This window comes from Cupressus sempervirens, chromosome 9 (assembly GCF_028749045.1).
Source record: "Cupressus sempervirens isolate cs-2001-9-10 chromosome 9, ASM2874904v1, whole genome shotgun sequence".
In the NCBI taxonomy this organism is placed as follows: Eukaryota; Viridiplantae; Streptophyta; class Pinopsida; order Cupressales; family Cupressaceae; genus Cupressus; species Cupressus sempervirens.
In genome coordinates this window covers 493,145,424-493,165,034 of record NC_143126.1, presented here as the reverse complement: position 1 = coordinate 493,165,034, position 19,611 = coordinate 493,145,424, and the positions used below count along the sequence as shown (strand labels likewise).

The 19,611-nt window shown below is 35.9% G+C and overlaps 1 protein-coding gene across 1 annotated transcript in view; it reads right to left on the bottom strand.

Moving 5' to 3' along the window:
- Window positions 1-892: 892 nt before the first annotated feature.
- LOC149539486 (BTB/POZ domain-containing protein POB1-like) overlaps window positions 893-19,611 on the bottom strand; it is a 43,952-nt gene continuing 25,233 nt past the window's right edge. Inside the window, exons 3-6 of the mRNA XM_089800722.1 lie at window positions 2,983-3,107; window positions 2,837-2,900; window positions 2,449-2,728; window positions 893-2,231 (exon numbers count right to left, since the gene is read on the bottom strand). Coding sequence (XP_089656848.1) covers window positions 1,421-2,231; window positions 2,449-2,728; window positions 2,837-2,900; window positions 2,983-3,107 — 1,280 coding nt within the window. The 3' untranslated portion in view covers window positions 893-1,420. The remainder of the gene's footprint in view (window positions 2,232-2,448; window positions 2,729-2,836; window positions 2,901-2,982; window positions 3,108-19,611) is intronic.

Here is a 19,611-nt window from a genome sequence, read left to right as displayed (position 1 = left end):
CCCTCAAAAAAGTGAAGCATTTCTATTTTTCATATTGTTTTTGTAGTCTAGATCATTTGCAGTTGTGTGCCTTATTTCAATGCATCCCAGTGTTATAAGCCCACCTACAGGAGTACAATTGAGGCAGTATCAGTGAGCCCTTGGATCTTGTGTGGCTTAATCTGGATTGAGGGAATGTTTCCTTCCTGTATTACCATCTTGTTCGTCTGTCGAGTTCAGATTGGCCCTAAAGAAGCCTGTGTTGAGCTATCAAATACATTCGCCCTAATTTCATCATTAATCATGAGTTGTTTTCAACTTTTATATATTATTCTTCTGCAAAGCTAAGATTTGCAAAAGCAAAGAGACATTGCTAACAAGAGAGTCGAATGTATATGACACATCCAATACAATTTAAAACTAAGGTCTGCCAAATTCCAGAATGTATTGAAAAATAAACCAGTAAAACATTCGAAAGGCAAAAAGTTCACATTCATTTTCAAGACGATTTAAGAGGCTAATTTTCCAAAAAACCAACAACTTAGTTAAACCACTTCTGATAAAATCTGAAATAAATCGTAATTTAATTCAGGAGTGTATTGCAAATTTTTAAAGCCCACTAACATATTCAATGCTTAGACAAAATATCCAAACAATTATTATCAACACTATTCAGCAGGTAGAACATATCCAGAGAAAGTTAATTATCGAAAAACAATCTCATTAACAGCTTAGTACCTCTGAGAAGCTTTTCGTCTACATAAAGGCAAACCATCTCGAAAAAATTGCATAAAATAGACTAGATTTTGATATGGTATTTCCGCTATGCATTCCTCAGCTAAATAAGCAGGAAATGTAATAAGCCCCATGTAATACGTGGCAGAAACTTAAAACAAAATTATATAAGACACAATTATCAATATCCCATCCAAAAATAAATTAGACATTTACTTTAAACTTCAGCCTTCACACGATGGCATTGGTCATCCAAGGAGAAATATGCATGTTAACACAGTAAGCTCCATCTGTTCCATTAGTGTGACATTAAATTGGCAGTAGTATGGAAAACAACTAATGGTAACAAACATTTAGAGAACTTTGTTATCATCGTATAAACATTCCCAAAATAACCATCTGTTCCAAAATGGAAGAAGGCGATGCACCTGATCTTGTGAATTTCAGCTTCAAAGCTCTAAACAGTTATGCAGATAAAGTGGAACTTTTGAATTTACCAATGACACCAGCATCATTACATAAATCTAAAGAATTTACGTATGACATCAGAATCTACAAGCCCCCTTGTTTGACATCTCAATAACTCAAGCAAATGCTATCTTTTTCCAAATTGCATGTACATGATAATGGAAATTAACAATACAAGATCCTTTCTCTGTCACTGTGGCCTGATAATGGATTTTGACAATTTAAGGTCCTTTCTATGTCACTGTGGCCTGATTGTAAGTTCTGCACGCAGGTGGAGAACATCATCTATGAAGTATGGACTATCTTCAGCCATAAAGCTTGACCATGGTATGGCAAAAAGATTGCGATAACCGACAGCCTTTCCACCAGTAAATGTGTAATTGCCTTTGTACTTAACAATAAAATCCCACGATGGCTTTGTTCGTGCAGCAAATTCATATTCTACTGCAAAGCTTACAGATCCCTTTTCTTGCATGCCAAGAAACAGTCCAAAACAGTGAAATGCACTCTGTTGATCCATATTACAATGAGCTGACAAAAAGAATCCTTGACCACCGAGATGGAAGGCTTGGGAATAAACACGTCCAGAAGGAAATAATGCAAGGCATTCCGCTCTCTTGAGATCCAGGAAAACTATGCATTGCTGATGTGGTTTATCAAATTCAACTACTTTAACGGGTCTATACTTGTAAGCTCTTTCACTAAATCTCTTGAAAGAAACTTCTTCTAATGCTAAAGATCTTTGCTTGTGTAATGTTTCTGCTTTGAAGAAAAGTGCATCCAAGACTACCTTTGATGCAAGCTCGTGATCGAAGTCATTACAAGTAAGAACTTTCTTCAGCTTTCGGCTTGTCATGTTAGGAAATCGGATCAAGCGTCCAAGTCGACTTCCCAAAACTTCTCTTCTCTCTTCTATTTTGGGGTAATGTGTCCTTGCCCACTTTAGTACAAAATCATAGACAGCATCTTCTGAAGCCACTTGCAATTCATCACTTGATAATATTGCCTCAATTCCTGCCAAAGGAAGATTCAGAACTTCTTCTTGGAACCTGCACAATATCATATCACCTAGATCAGCTGCTACTAGTCATTTAGCAGAGATAGCAGATGACACATTAAAATAATCAAAAACAATATCCATCGAAGACCACATAATGAAATCCCCTGCAACATGTTAAAAGAAAATACTTAACAAATCAACATGTCTGGTAGTGATAAGTGCTGCACAAATCTACAATTAAAAATCTATGCTCTTCTCAAACTTACTTTGCAAGATCTTTAAATTTCTTTGCAAGATACTGCTTAGCTGCATCAGTCAGTGGCTGAACTGCATCTGCCATTAGCACACTTGATGGAAGTTCCAAATACAGCAGTGCAGATTCTGGTGTCATGGGTAAATTTCTTAGCAACTTGCTACAATGGAGCATACAAGAGGCAACCTCAAACTTATCTGCAGCCATTAGAACATCGAGTAATCCAGGAGCACTATTTGTTGCTACAGTTCCACTGTACATAAAGTTCAGTAGATCCATCAGAGCACTTTCTTCTGCCACAATGGACACACAAAGCCTGATATTAAGATTCAAGTGACGATATAGACCGAGTCACCATTATAATATATAACTAAGGCCATATGAAGAACATTAAAAGACACCTGATGAAGTTATTCGGAGAGTGACATCTTGTTGTTTGGACTCCCTCATGCCATTGGAGAAAAGCTGTGTAAGTACGGTATTAGAAAAAAATCCAGGAAAAGAGTGTTGAAATTGCAAAGATCTAGATACCACATACACATCTTACTTTGAAAAAGAAAGGACTCTTGGCTGCCAAAATAGCAGAACTAATGTGTATTGTTCGAACTCTCAATACTGTAGAGCAGTCCATGCCCCAAGAAGCAGCAATTTGACCATTTGCAGAATCATCACCTGTCAAGAAATTTTAAAAAATTACATCGAGTTCATCGTGAGTCTACTCTAAAATGCTAAGACAACTCATATATCTAGGATCAATCAAAAAGGAAATCCCTATTAATGACTATACTACTCAATGAATCAGTAATTATAAGAACTCCTGAATTGCAGACCCATTCATCATAGAAAAAACGATGAGATGTTAGGTTCCTTCAAATCTGAGGCTTAACTACTCAAACAGTAGCACAATGATGAAAACAAAAAAGTATACAATTCCAACTTTGTCTACTGGCAATGCTTCAAGGCTAGAATAATGAAGGAAAAGTGATATAATCCTTTTTAAGTTAATTTGCTTAGGTATGAATTCAATATTGCCTTTTCTCTTCCCAACGTACTCTACAGTGCTAGTTCTTCCTCTTTATGAGAAAACATAGAATGCGATTGGTGATTTGCTGTCTTTGTGACAAATAAAGGTTTTAGTAAGCTATTAACAGTACAGAATTTTAGAGTTTCCACAATCTATATTTTATAATAAAAAACAAATTATATACTCACAAATACCTCTAAATAAACTCTTGTTGCATCAACATTTTTCAGTAAGACAATGATGAAAACAAAAAGGCCTACATTTCTGACTTTGTCAACTGGCAATGCTTAAAGGCTAGAATAATGAAGGAAAAGTGATATAATCCTTTGTGAGCTAATTTGCTTAGGTATGAACCCAATATTGGCTTTTCTCTTCCAAACATACTCCACTGTGCCAGCTATTCTTCTTTACAAGAAAACATTGAATGCTATTGGTGATTTGCTGTCTATAACTTTGGGTTGAATAAAGGTTTTAGTAGTAACTGCGAGAGTTGCCTATTTGTGTCATTATTAACAGTATAGAATTTTAGAGTTTCCACAATCTATAATCAAAAACAAATTATATACTCACAAAGAGCTCTCAAAAAATTATTGTTGCATCGACATTTTTCAGTATGGCATGGAAAGCCTGCATTTCCAACTTCGTCTTCTGGCAATGCTTCAAGACTAGAATAATGAAGGAAAAGTGATAAAATCCTTTGTGAGATAATTTTCTTAGGTATGAACCCAATATAGGCTTTTCTCTTCCCAACGTACTCCACTGTGAAAACTATTCTTTACAAGAAAACATTGAATGCTATTGGGGATTTGCTGTCTATAACTTTGGGTTTAATAAAGGTTTCAGTAATAACTGTGAGAGTTACCTGCCTGTGTCATTATTAACAGTACAGAATTTTAGAGTTTCCACAATCTATAATCAAAAACAAATTATATACTCACAAAGACCTCTAAAAAAAACTCATTGTTGCATCAACATTTTTATCATGCCACATGATCCATCATCATGATGGAGGTAGGCTTTTAAAAACAGAATTGGAGTTCGTAACGTAGATGGTTCTAATAAGCAAAAAATGATGTCAAACGGGTACAATATAAAATTTAATCAGTTCAATATTTTTTTTTTTTTTTATGGTTAATTAAACAGCTATAACCACCTAAATTATTTGATGCAAAGTTCAAACTTATTGATTAGTTCTATAGATGATCATCTCCTCTTGAAAATAATAGGTATTGGGAAAGTACTTGAACTCAAGCCCTCGTCCATATTCAAATTTGAACTTTCTGCTACCTTTTTCAGCCTAGATTGCAGATATCATCATCCTCTTAACTTTTAAGCAACCACTATATTTTCCATACAAATATTATGTTTAGATGAATGTCAGCACCGTGCTCCTTGATCCGAAGTTTGTATTATTCTGCAAGCCTCCATCACATATTGCCTTAGTGCAAGAGCACATGATGCAATAAGACCTCACCATAGAACATTGCCTTATTAGGAACTCTTCCACTGTGTGAAAGAAAAGCTTCTGAGCGATCTCCCAGATTATGTTGAAACAAAACATTGCTCCAGACCTATCCTATTGAACTTGAGATGGGACCAGAGAGAGCATAGGAAAGCTCTCAAGAGACTGTGTCATCAACTTAGACTCAGAATATAGTAATGCAAATGAACAGATGTAACCACAAACAACAACCACACCACAATCCTCAGAAAGGAAATAGTTACTGTGTTCTTAACACAGCAAACATTCTTACAGACAAAAAATGTTAGTGTAGTTTTTTATTTTTCCTATTTTGCTAGGTTTTTCCTACACTTTTAATAATCTCGCTTAGGTTAATAAAGCATGTCTTATTAGGTGAATGGTTGTGAGGTGTCACCTTCCTACATGTGAGCATCCATTAGCTATCTTGGGAAGATACTTTGCTATCTTTAGTTCGATAGATGGTTGCTCCTCATTGGTTGGTGTTGCCACCTCTTCCCTCTTCCTAGCCTATAGAAGCATGCTACCTGGCTTGTATTTGCATCTCTGGTTTTTGCATCCTCTTAATGCTATTTTGCTTCTAGCATTTGCATTTCTCTCTTGGAGACTAACTCTGTGTTGCTATTTTGATTTTGTATCATTTGCATTCATAGTTTAGATATTTATTCTTGCACTAGTTTTCTGGGTTATTAATCTTTTCAGATTCTAACAAAAAAAACCTACTAGCATTAGACTCTGCCAAATTGGAATTGAAGAGAAACACATGAAAAAAGCATGGAATTGTAACTACTAAGAATGGGCAGGAAAATTGAAGAAACACGGATGACAAACTTATAGTACAGTACCAACTAATAAGAAATCGTTAACAGGTAAACAGTTGATCAGGGAAAAAAATTAGGAAATGACTAAGGGTTGTCTTTATTGCATGGTTGGCTTACAAATAGACTAGGGTTTCCATGGTATATGTAGTATGGAGGATATGATAAGACCTGAAGTCCAGTTGCAAGTGCAATTATTGACAACTTTGACTTCCACACAGGCCAGATACCACTTAACAAAAAGAGGTTCTAAAAATTTAATATCTTTGCAGCAGTTTGCTATTGTTGTCAACAAAAACAATAGAAAAGTGAGGAATTGATGTTGAAACTTGAAAGGGCACTGTTTTTTTACATGGCATGGCAAGATAATATTTAATGCACATCTTTTTCATATTCTAACAAAGAGCTTCAGGTTTGTGAGAAATTCACACTTGCTAAAAAGGCCAAATTTATCAGATTGTTTCCACTCCATCCGTAACAATCCCTTCATCTAGGAGCACAGATTTAATTTCATGCATCGTGGAGATCTTAACTTGAGGGGAGTGTAATGAAGCTTAAGGGAAAAAGGAAGGTTGTGGCTTCAGCTTCTAGTTTGTTCATAGACAAGTTCGATTTGCAGGCTAGAGATGGAGAAGAAAATGTCTTCTCAAACTGCCACTTTATAAGAGACATCCAAGGAAGACCCCAAATATGTTTAAAAACAAATAACCTCATCACATCCTCATCCTCATGTTCCTAAACCATCCAACTTTTTTGCTGATCGGTGAAGCGCAAGGATTTTTAGCCTGGCCCTTACTCCAACTGAGGCAAACAAACAGGGGACTTCATCCCCAGCACTAATGCTCAACCATCCAAACTGGAATTGATGCATTGTCAATTTGTCATCTTACTCCTCTTGCATGTCCTCCTCATTATCCCCCTCCATCTCCTTCATGTCCTTCTCCACCACCTCCTCTTCTTCTTTCTCTCTTCGTCCTCTGTGGGGTTTGAACCATTATGGCACCACTAACAATGTCACATTTTCACTATTACACTGTGATGTCAACCACCCCCCACCCAACGCCCAAAACCATCCAACTTGTAAAGACTGCATTGACTGATTTGTTAATTTTTATTTCCTTGCCAAACACGAAGGCTGTTTTTTGTTTCATTTTCTTTTTATTTCAAAGTTATATAAATTAAATGAATAATTTTTTTTAATTATTGTAAATGATATATAGTAAAAAAATGTCTGTAATTTCCTCTTTTAATACAATGTAACATGGGGACTCGCACCCCCCTCCCACACCTCGAAGTACCCGTCCCCGAGACATCCCCGCATTGAGTGCTTAAGTACCCAAGTAGACCCACCTCCACCATTCCACAACCATGCCGCCACTAGGATGGGTACTGGAATTTCTATTTGAATTTTGATTTTTTAATGTTACTATTGGGTATGGAATATCCAATAAAGAAATATACCAAATTTTAAAACTAAATCTTTCGATAGAATAATACCACGTCATTGAGCAATACCAAAGCCAAATGATAATATTTAAATGCAATTGATAAATCAAAAATACACAATCGTGTACAGGAGAATTCCCAACAACTACCAGCACACATCCAATCACACTAGTGCATGCATTGGCATCCAATGCATAGGGCCCTAGAATGCGTCCAGTAACATAGTTTCCAATTGATGAATTGAATCTTGATGATTAATTTCCTTTCTTCTTTTTATACCTTCATATGCTGCAATAGTCATAGCTCTTTATTTTGTGCCTCTCAACCATTCATTAAACTTAGTTATATTGTAATTATATTATTTTATTTTATTCATTTTACATTTTAATTTATTATTACATTCCATTTCCAAAAGGGAACATTACACCATTTTTTTAATTTTTGCAATTGCATGCAAAAAAATAGTTAATGGATTGATATGTTACCATTTTAGAAAATAGTTAATGGATTGATATGTTACCATTTTAGAAAATAGTTAATGGATTGATATGTTACCAATTTAGTTTATGTTGCAACTTGCTATAGATTTTATTTTATATTTTTTCTTCAACTGAATTGTTAAACATGTATTTTCAATGAGCTATGTATGTTTCTGGACTATGTTTTCCTTTTTCTTTGTTTATATGACTTTTTTTTGCAGTGACACCCAATGGTAAGTTCAGTTGCGAGTATCAAGAGGTTTAATTACCCTTCTATAATACATATATTGAGATCCATCATTGATACAAACGAAACACAAAATTCAGGGATCAATCAGCGCTGGAGGTTCAATACTTTCTCTCTTTATTTAAAAGGGGAAGAACACACATTTTCAGTCTATTTATTTATATGACTTTTTTTGCAGTGACACCCAATGGTAAGTTCAGTTGCGAGTATCAAGAGGTTTAATTACCCTTCTATAATACATATATTGACATCATCATAGATACAAACGAAACACAAAATTCAGGGATCAATCAGCGCCGGAGGTTCAATACTTTCTCTCTTTATTTAAAAGGGGAAGAACACGCATTTTCTTCATATCCCAATAAAGGGGTTGGTATTTGTGAGGAAATTGTATTTTCTTAAGACTTGTTCCGAGCAGATTTCTCCAATCCATATGCACCACCCTTCTTCTAGCAGTTCTATTCATGCTTCTTTTTGTACACTTCCTACAATTCCATCTTCTAACATGCTTCTATTTCCACAATTCCTACAATTCCATCTTCTAAGGGGAGCAAGATGGAGCCTAATGTGAAAAGAAAGGTCATGAATATATCTTTGAAATCCAGTTAAAGAAATGTTTAATGGACAAGCTCAAAAGCATACAAACTATGCCTTTGGCAGAATCTTCTTTGCCAATGACATTCCATTCCATGTTGCTCCCTCTCCTTATTCCAAGGAAGATGTAACTAAAGGTTGGTTGCCAGAGTAAGTGGTTATGTTTCTCCTCGGGCAAAGACCATCTTCAACAAAAATATCAAAGTTGAATTTGTTAACGAAGAACATGAAGCCCACACATGTCTTTCATGACAACCACATCATCATTCAAAGATAACCATATATTAGACATTGCAATTTTAATGTTTTGCGTAAGCTTGCCCTTTACTTTGGATGGTTCATTGCTCAAGAAAATGCACAGATGTAAGGTGACAATTTTGCATCATAGCAGATGCCATTGAGGAGGTTAAACTTTCATTTCTAGCACGAATGGTTACCATCGCAACATATGTGCCCAATGCAACAAGAGAAAGAATTCAGTTCTTTTACATGCACATTTATTGAGCCTCTTTTGTCGTCATATCATGAACAGTACAATTGAGATTGTTCACAAAATTGTGCAATTCAAGAAGGTTGCAATGGATGCAAATATTCATCTGCAATCACCACAATTCCTTGGCATTGCTTTGGTACTTTTCAAGAAATATATTCCTCAATTGCTTCAAACTTAATTCTATTACAAAGGATCTTTGAGTTGCAGAAGCCCTTACAACTTGTAATAACGAGTAGACTAGATAGGGTTATACAACATGTTGTCTTGAGACCACTAACTTGTTTCCCTCTATCTCTTGACTTATCATTGCCACCTTGTGTGCCAATAAGGAAAAGAGGTTGTCAATGCCCAAAATTAGAATCTTCAATTTTCCCCATGAATTCCACTCTTAAGCTTACTATTCATTATCCCTTGCATTGCACATTTTTCCAAGACATTGCACTTGCTAAAATCATTGCCAACCTAGTACATGTTGTCCTCTCCTTTATCCTATATTCCACATCTAACCTACAAGGTCAATTGGTGTCAAATTTGTTCCTGAAGACAGAAATAACTATAACCAAGTCCTTTTAATTTAGGGACTTGCTACTGATATTTAACCAAAAGCCCTAGGTGCCATTCACAATTAAAGATTATTGTGCCAACATTTGAGGAAAATGTCTTTGTTGGAAAAATTCCATCATACCATTAAACAAGCATAAATATTATCACAAAACCAGGAAAATTTAAAAACACAATCTTGAATTTTCAATAGAATTCAAAAAAAAAGGGAGAGATAATTGATGTTTCTTTACATTTAAAGCCATCCTAATTGCACAGTATGAAAACGTACACAAGAGTGTACACCATGAGTTTTGAAGTAAGGATTTCTCTCATTAAAAATCTCTACCAGAATTGAAGTGATTCATTTGTGCAAAAATCTGAAAGCAGGAAAATACGACCTGTTAACCCCCTACCATTCTCAAGTCCAAGATACTAATCCATACACAAAATGGTAACTACAATTGATAACAGTCTCCCTAATCTCTTCAAATGCCCTCTCAAATTTACAACTAAATTTGTTACACAAGACTGTTTAGGTTGGCCCTACAGCAAAGGAAAATTCGACCTATTAACCCCCTACCATTCTCAAAGCCAAAGATACGAATCCATACACAAAATGGTAACTACAATTCATAACAGTCTCGCTAATCTCTTCAAATGCCTCTCAAATTTACAACTAAATTTGTGACACAAGACTGTTTAGGTTGGCCCTGCAGCAAAGGAGATCACAAGAGGGGCCTCAATTCTACTAACCTCTCCACTTTAAACAACATATTAAAGTTTTAATCATCATAAATGCTATATCTTCAACTTAAATCCACTTATAAGTCACATAGGCAGTCCAAGAGTCCACCTGGGATTACTAAGCACAGAAGGATGGTTATATCTAAAACAATACTAATGAAAACAATCTCAACTGCTACAACATCATTACCAGCTTATATGTAACAATGAAACTTTGATTACAATTACCTCAATTATAGAAATATGCTTACAATTTGAAGTAATGACAACAATATCCATTGGTAAGTAGAAATGACAGTATATCAACAACAGGACTAACATCTATTATTAGAATAATCTTTATGTTTTTTCTTAATGCTCCCTATTGTATCTTTTTGTACCTCTGTAAATATTAGAATGTTTCTAATATTTACGTGTAGTCTAGAATAGAATGTTTCTATTCTATTCGACTCTCCTCTTTGTATATATAGATCATTTTGATCTTTGATTAACAAGTCAAGTATTTTATCATTTACGCTTGTAACATGGTATCAAAGCTAATACTTCAAATTTATGAGATTTTTCACATAAACCCGGCTATGGTTTCCGTCTTTTTGTGAAGATTTTCGTCCATTTGAATCTTGGAGATCATGAAATTTTTTCAACTAGGTTTTTCATTCAAAATCTGAAAATCACAAACTGGAAAATTGCAACTTCATGCCCATGTTTGTTTGACGTTCTATCTGCAAATCAAGATAGGAAATCGCGTATTTCCTTTTGCGTCTGCCAACATCTGCAAATCGCACCATTACCATTTGCAAATCGCGATTTTTTTCCCTGCAAATTCTCAACTGGTAATTGCAAATCATGGTTTACTAGGTCAAGCGAAGGGTTTTGCAGTCTTTTTTCCTCTTGGTTGCCTGACTGAAAACTACTGGTGAAGTCGTTTTTCATGTCCTTTCTCCTCTATTCGCATGACCTCTAGGCAACGGTTTTCTAAGTTAACATACATTTTTTTGTCCTCCATACTGTTGTGATCTCCTTCTAGCATTGGTCACCTATTAAAACTGCTAATTTTGACCAAGTTTCTGCAACCTTTTTGCCCAAACCGCCATTATTTGGAGCTTGTTTTAGTGCCAGATAGAATTTTGCTCGAAACCCTAATTTTTGGGTCTGGAAATTTTTTATTATTTCAAATTCTTCATGGTTTTTTCAAGATCTCAAATGGGCTGTCGGATTTTTCTGAGTGCCTCGATTTCTGTGCCTTTATTTCGAGCCAACGGATCCAAATTCTGATAGCATATTATTTTTGGGTTTTTCGAGCTCTCTTTTGGGTACTCCAATTTTTTTGGGTCTTTCATTTTCTCACCTCAAAGTTTGTGCCATTTGAGATATTCACATATTATGAGCATCAAAAGTCAAACTCAATTAAAAAGCAAGTTAATGCTGCCCAACACTCAAAGCAGAAAGAATTGATCTCCCATGCCTTTATGGCCAACATACCTGCAGATCATGTGAAATCTTCTGCCCAGTAAATAGATTCTAGTGCCTCTCGACATTTCACTCACAAGCGTGATTGGTTTGTTGAATTCACTCCCTATTCTGACTCAGTAATCTTTGGAGGTGGCGAAGAATACAATATTGTCGCCAAGGGCAATGTTCAGATTCGATCCAAAGGAAGAAGACTAATGTATGTTATGTTCGTGGCATGAAACACAATCTTCTGTCTGTTAGTCAGATTATGAAGCACTTCCCTCAATTGGATGTCGTTTTAAGTGGAAATAAGTGTTTGGTTATTGATCGTGCTTCTTGCACTACACTTGTTGTCGGTCTTAAGGATCATAGTATTTATAGGCTTGCAGATTCAAGCGATTCCCTTGAGCGAGCCTTCATTGCAAAATCATCCACTCTCAACAACCTCTGGCATCAGCGATATGGTCCCCTGAACATTCCATATCTAGCACAACTTGCTCGGGATCATTTAGTCCATGGCCTATCTGATATCCAAACCCAAAACCATCGCGTTTGCAAAGCTTGCCAAGCAAGGAAGCAACATAGGACACCATTTAAGGATGGTGAATCATGGCGAGCATCTAAAGTACACCAGCTGGTCCACGCTGATGTATGTGGTCCTATGAATACTCCTATTACTGGGAACAGGTACTTCTTACTCTTTGTGGATGATTTCAGTCACAAAATGTGGGTATATTTTCTTAAGCAAAAATCAATTGATTTTCCTGTATTTCAGCACTTTAAAGCCCTAGTAGAAAAAGAGTCTGGTTCCCCCATCCGTACTCTTAGGACCAATAATCAAGGGGAAATCTGTTCTTCTACTTTCTTTGCCTTCAGTACTACTCATGGCATTAGATGTCAGTTCACGACACCTCACACCCCTCAACAAAACGGTGTTGTAGAGCGTCGAAACTGTACCATCACAGAAATGGGTAGGGCTATGCTAGAACATAGAAATGTTCCCAAAAAATATTAAGCAAAAACAATATCCACAATTGTCTACCTTCTAAACCGGTCACCCACCCTTGCAGTTAACCATAAGACTCCTGAGGAAGCCTGGTCTAGTCGCAAACCTAGGATCAACCATTTGAAAGTTTTTGGCTCTCCAGCGTATGTATGGATTCCTAATGCCAAACGCACTAAGTTGGATTCCAAAAGCCAAAAACTCACGTTTAGAGGATACAATACACACATAAGGCCTACAAACTGATTGATGTAAACACTAATCATTTAATCTTCAATCGTGATGTTGTGTTTGATGAGGAACTCGGACCATTTCAGCTCTCTGCCTCCCCGTCGCATTCTGAGATTCAGTCTTCAGCAATCTCTGACTTGGGTCCTTCTATTTTATATGAGTCATCTAATGCTAGTGATACACCACCTCAACCAGCTCCAAATAATACAACTCCTACTCTTGCTCCTCATCCAACGATTTCGACAACATCTGATATTGGCTCCTCTACTCTTCGGCCAAAATGGTGGACTCAAACGATTAGCGATCTTCGTCCTGATGAACTCATTGAGGGTAGAACCTCCAAAAATAAGAGCATTCAGCACAACACAGTTAATGTTGCTCTTATGGCCAACATCCACAGTATCCTTGAGCCCCAAACATATGCAGACACCAAAGGAATTCTAGAATGGGAATAGGCAATGGATGCTAAGCTTCAGAGTCTTCAAAAGAATCACACCTGGGTTCTTTCAGATCTCCCTCCTAGGAAGAAACTCATTAGCTATAAATGGGTCTATAAGGTCAAGTACCATGCAAATGGTACCTTGGACAAATACAAAGCCAGACTTGTTGCTTGAGGATTCACCCAGTGCAAAAGCATTGACTATGAGGAGACCTTTGCCCCGACAGCTAAGCTGAGCACTATTCGCCTTCTTCTTGCCATTGTAGCTCAATATAGTTGGAAAGTTCATCAGATGGATGTGAAGAGTGCTTTTCTCAATGGTGAATTACACGAAGAAGTCTACATGACACAACCCCAAGGTTTCAAGGTTGCCGGTTCAGAGCCAAAAGTATGTAGACTCCAGAAGGCCGTCTATGGTCTTAAACAAGCCCCTCGGGCTTGGTACATAAAGATTGATCAGTACTTGGTTCTTCAGCGTAGCCCGTTAGATAGTAATCTGTATATTAAACACTATGGTAATTATATTCTCTTTCTTTGTCTATGTGGATGTTTTGATCATTACTGGGAGTTTATAACATTTGATTTCAAAAATCAAACAGGATCTATGCAAAACTTTTGATATGAAAAATATCGGATTGCTTCATTATTGTTTAGGTATTGAGGTTTGGCAGACTGACAACAGTATTTTTTTGTCTCAGTCCAAGTATGCCAGAAATTTGCTTGACAGGTTTCGAATGCAAGATTGCAAAACTGCCTCCACTCCTAAGGAGACTAGTCTGAAATTGTCTGCACAATCTGATTCTCCTCTTGTAGATGAAACACTCTTCAGGCAACTAGTAGGTAGTCTCATCTACCTTACTACTACTAGACCTGATCTCAGTTTTGCAATCAGCTACATCTCATGGTTCATGATGAACTCCAAGACCGATCATTGGATTGCAACAAAACGTGTGTTGCGCTATGTACATGAGACTTCAGATTATGGTCTTCTTTACACAAGGAGTACTACTCCTCAGCTCAGTCGATTCATTGATTCCGATTGGGTTGGCGCAGTTGATGATAGGAAATCTACTTCTGGCTATGTGTTTAGTATCGGATCTGCAGCAATTACCTGGACCAATAAGAAGCAACATGCACATGCACTCTCTCTCCTCTACAGAAGCAGAATATAGAGGAGCTGTCAAGGCAGCTTGTGAACTAGTTTGGCTCCGTCAGATGTTTGCAAATACGCATATTCCTCAAGCAGGTCCAACTTCTTTGTTTTCAGACAATCAAGGAGTACTCAAACTTGCCAAGAACCCAGTGTTTCATGAACAAGCCAAGCACATAGAGCTTCATTGCCATTACATCTGACAATTAGTAGAAGATGGATCTATTCAATTACTCTATGTCCCTACCTCAGAGCAATCAGCAGATATTTTCACAAAACCCCTTGGTCCTGACAAGTTCATTAAATTCAGGAGATCTATTGGTGTAGTAAATAGATTGAGCATTAAAAGGGGGTATTAGAATAATCTTTATGTTTTTTCTTAATGCTCCCTATTGTATCATTTTGTATCTCTGTAAATATTAGAATATTTCTAATATTTAGGTGTAGTCTATAATAGAATGTTTCTATGCTCCTCTTTGTATATATAGATCATTTTGATCTCTGATTAACAAGTCAAGTATTCTGTCATTTACGTTTGTAACATCAATGATGCAATAATATTATGATTATGATGAGTTAAAGAAAAGCCTAATCACTTGAGAGTTTTTCTATTGATGACTATGCCCACAAATAATGAAATAATATCAGCAATACTTGCTGTTATTAAAGGCAACCATAAGAATCACTATTCACAATAACATCATGTTCCATATTCACAGAGTTTCCAAACCTGCCTATAGTGAGCGTTTTACCAACTGTAGATGGTTCCATTCATTTTTGAAATAATGACAGCCACAATTGCTGTTGTTTCATGGCAACAGATCTCTATTCAGTAATGGCTGCTCCAAATTTTAAAAGCTACTTTAAAAATTCTAGTGAAGGCTGTACAAAAAATTACAGGTCCAATGCTTATATAGAGAGATAACTAATTGATTGAGCTATTTCTGATGACCTATTAGAGTGGAAAATAAACGAAGTAGATATATTTATTTTGAGATGGATTGAAAAAAAAACGAATAAATTTAATGTAACCAAGCAAACAAAAGAAATATTTAAGCATTACTGATTATTTATATAGACAAAGTAACATGAGATTAAGCAGGAGTGCCAGTTGATTAACACCCAAGCCATTAGAAATTCATTGTACCCCATATTTGTGGAACTGTTGGAAATTCTCTATATGGAATGATAGTTCCGAGAATCGCCGGTTTGGCAATTTGATTCATGCTTGGCGATTTTCTTGGAACCGATGAATCGAATCACCGATTCATGCACAAAATTGCATGAATCGGCATGATGAATCGACACAAGCAGCCAAAAGTGAAAACATTTTTTTAATAAAACATTTGTTTTTTTAAATATTTTTTTTCCTTTCCTCTTTGTTTTTAGCATGAGTATAAGAGAGATCTTCATCTTAGATTCTTACATACATTTATGATTTGATGTCTTATGGATCTTCATCTTACATTCTTGCATACATTTATGATTTGATCATGATGTCTTATGGATCTTCATCTTACATAAATTCTATGTTTTGAATCATTATTATCCTATGATTTCTACTTACTTCAGCTACAGCCTACAATTTACATTTTACGTGCAACATAGTTACGTATGTGATAGATTTATCATTTACGTTCCATGTTTATGTATGTTAACTTCTATTTGATGATGTTATAATGTGTTTAAGTTATATTCAATAAAGGGTGTGCGAAACTAATTTTAAATTGCTAAAGTCTCTAAATTTCAAGGGTTTTTTTAATTTGCTGATTCATGGCCGATTCAATTCCAATTCATGGCCAATTCACGATTTCATTCGGCCTTGCCGATTCCGATTCTCATTACTTTGATATGGATCAATCAAGTAATGCAGTGGTCACTGGTTAAGGGGGACATCAACTAGGGATACAACGAATAACCTAGGTTGCCCTGGTGATGTGTTCAAAAAATGAATGTACAATCTGTATAATCCTTGTATTGATCATAAAGAAAAATATAATATCCAAAATCTAAGTTACCAGTCCTGACTCTGATACAGGTTAGGCTATGGGTTAAGGTATGCAGATCTGGCAAAAAGAAATTTTAGCTTGGGTTCTGGCTCCGCAAACACATATATAATAAAATGATAAATAGATATCAATGCATGGATTTCTAGTATAATGGTTTCACTCTGCCAGTTGAGCCAAATCAAGAGCAGAAATTTGTGTTTTAAGCAGTGTAACACCAGCACTGGGGTACGTCAATACATTGGTACGCCGGGACGAGTGTCCGAGGTGGGGGGACAAAGGGCCTTGATATTGGGACAGCCGGGGGTCAGTGGGGGGACGGCGGCAAGGTGCTAAATATTATACATACAAAACTTGAAAAACTAGTTAGGAAATGATGTTTCAGTACAACATACCAAATTGAAATACTTGAACGTAGCCAAATTGCAACACAAATCAGAACTGTTGAACATTTAACATTGTTAAATAGTACATAACCAATAGTAACATTCAAAAATCAAAATCAAATGGAAATTCAAGTATCGTTCCCAGTGGTGGCATGGTTGTGGAATGGCAAAGGTGGGGGTACTTGGGTACTCCAAGCACCCGGTGTGGGGACGTCTTGAGGACGGAGACTTCAAGGTTTTGGGGTGGGTGCGAGTCTCTGTGTTACACTGGTTTTAAGTGACTTTCTTTAAAATATTTTGAAAATTAATCTTAAGACTCGAGACACGGCTGTCATATGCACAATTAAGTTTTTTTTGTGTTTTTAGTGTCATTTCTTTGAAGTATTTTGAAAAAATATCTTAGAGTTGGGACACAGCTACCATATGCACAATTCAGTTACTGATTTCAATATCTCTGTGTATGCTATCTGTGCTATCTATGGCATTCTATGAGAGAAGCATGTTTCTCAGCTGACACATGGATGTTATTCATATATGCACTTGGTCCAGAAAGGGATTTCTGAGCATTCAAAACAACAGTGTTCTGTAACTGTAGTCATTTTTTAAGATCACGTGTTTAAATCGAGAGGGTGGAGTTGTACAACTTAATGAACACTATGTAAGGTAAATGAAAGAAAAAATCCCCTTGCTGAATGCATAGATAAAGAGAGTCTCACTCACCAATTCATTGTCTTGCATGGAGGTGACCTTAAAAATATCTTCATCTTTTTATCCTTTTATTCCGTATATCATAGTTCGCAGACTTGGACTCAGAGTACTCAGCAAGCCCAAAATTTTCAACTAGACTAATAGTCGACAAAAACTCCACAACTTAGAAAGTACTAAAACTCAAAATCTCTTAAAGAAACAATTTTTTTTGGTAGAATTTTAATTACAAAATGTATTAAATTACAATTTGACATCTTGAAGGAGAATGCATGGGTATATAACATTTTGACATTTTTACTCACATTGTCTATATACATGCAATAGTTAATTCTTGTGAAAACTCGCCCAGTTAAACCACCCACAAAATTTGCAAACTATGACATACATAAAATGCAGAAATGGTTCACAAAAATGCAATAGTATAAGATCCTTAAAATACATCTACTGTAATTCTCTTATAATACAATAACTAGAAATGATTGATGCAAAGAGCTTTGACATTGATTGCATGCATAGGGAGCTTTTCAAGCACAAGACCAAACAAAAAACAAAAGTGTAAACCATAGTGGTGGTTAAAACAAATGGAAAAAAAATGCATCTTCATTGGCAAACACAACCAAGGTGAAAAATGAAAAATGAATATACATTTGCCATAAGGGTGAAGAACTCAAGAAAAATAAGGCATGCCAAGGAAGAATTTTGTCTAGGGTTTGCCAAATTCTCCCATAACCCACAAACAATTCAGGAACCTATGAAGGACCACAGTGGAACCTAGGGAGAATTGGCTCAAAGACAAGCCCGGGATTGAAACAGATCTGGAATCTAGACTAAGACATGAATTTGATAACTTAGTCCAAAATCAAAAGGAATCATAGTTATGTGCTTGACCTTGTGAAAGTATTCAATTAAATATTTTAAATGTTCCATTCATGTGTTTGAAGTAAATCTAAAAGAATTTCCCTACACTGGCCCACCTATAACAAATGGTTCAAACTACATTTGATATAATTGAAAAATTAAGTTTATTTCACCATGCCATAACAATTGTTATTATTATTATTACTACTACTACTACCAAGTTCATTGCATCTATTACAAAATATGAATCCTCCATATGATCTTTCCTCAATTACAAGATCAATATAAAGTCCTCACAAAGAGTGACTTAGTATGATCAATGTAAGAATCCATATACTTAATATGAACTCATTGCATATTACAATTATATGCAATCCACGGAGGATAAATCCACACAATATTTATAAATTTGGATTACTATTAAAATGCTTATAATAGTAAAAGATTAAGAAGCAATGGTTTTGTGTCTAATAGCTTCATCTTTACCATAAGAGCCATAGACCTGGCCCAATGCCAAAATAGATTAATAACTCAATCTTACCATGGTTGGAAAACACGCCAAAGCCAAAAACTTGGGCTTAAAAAATTTGGGAACTTTAAAAATTACTTAAATTTAATTGGATGTGTTTTTGTCTTGGTAAAATTCAATGAGATGTTGAATCCAATGAATCAACAAATAAGAACACAAAAGAAACAAGCTTAGTCTAGATATCTTTGAACATAGAGTGCGTATAAAATCACATTCTCATAAGGAATGTTGATGTCTGAAAGCAAAATAGTAAATAATTTATGTAAAACTAAAAGTAAATACATCATTACAATTACATCTTCCTCTTTCCAGCTCCATTAAAAACTACAGGTGAGGTAGAACTAGAGGGTCTAGTCCTAGAAGTTTGCACTAAGTTTGAATGTGCCTCCTCACTCGGTATGTCTAACTCAGTTTGCAGCTTGTCCTCCATCCCGAATGTATCTCTACCGCTAGCTTCTATCATTGTTAATGACTACTCATTCAACTCGATGTCATCTTGTGTGAAACCAAATCGACCCGCCTCCTCCATAGCCTACCTCTCCAAAT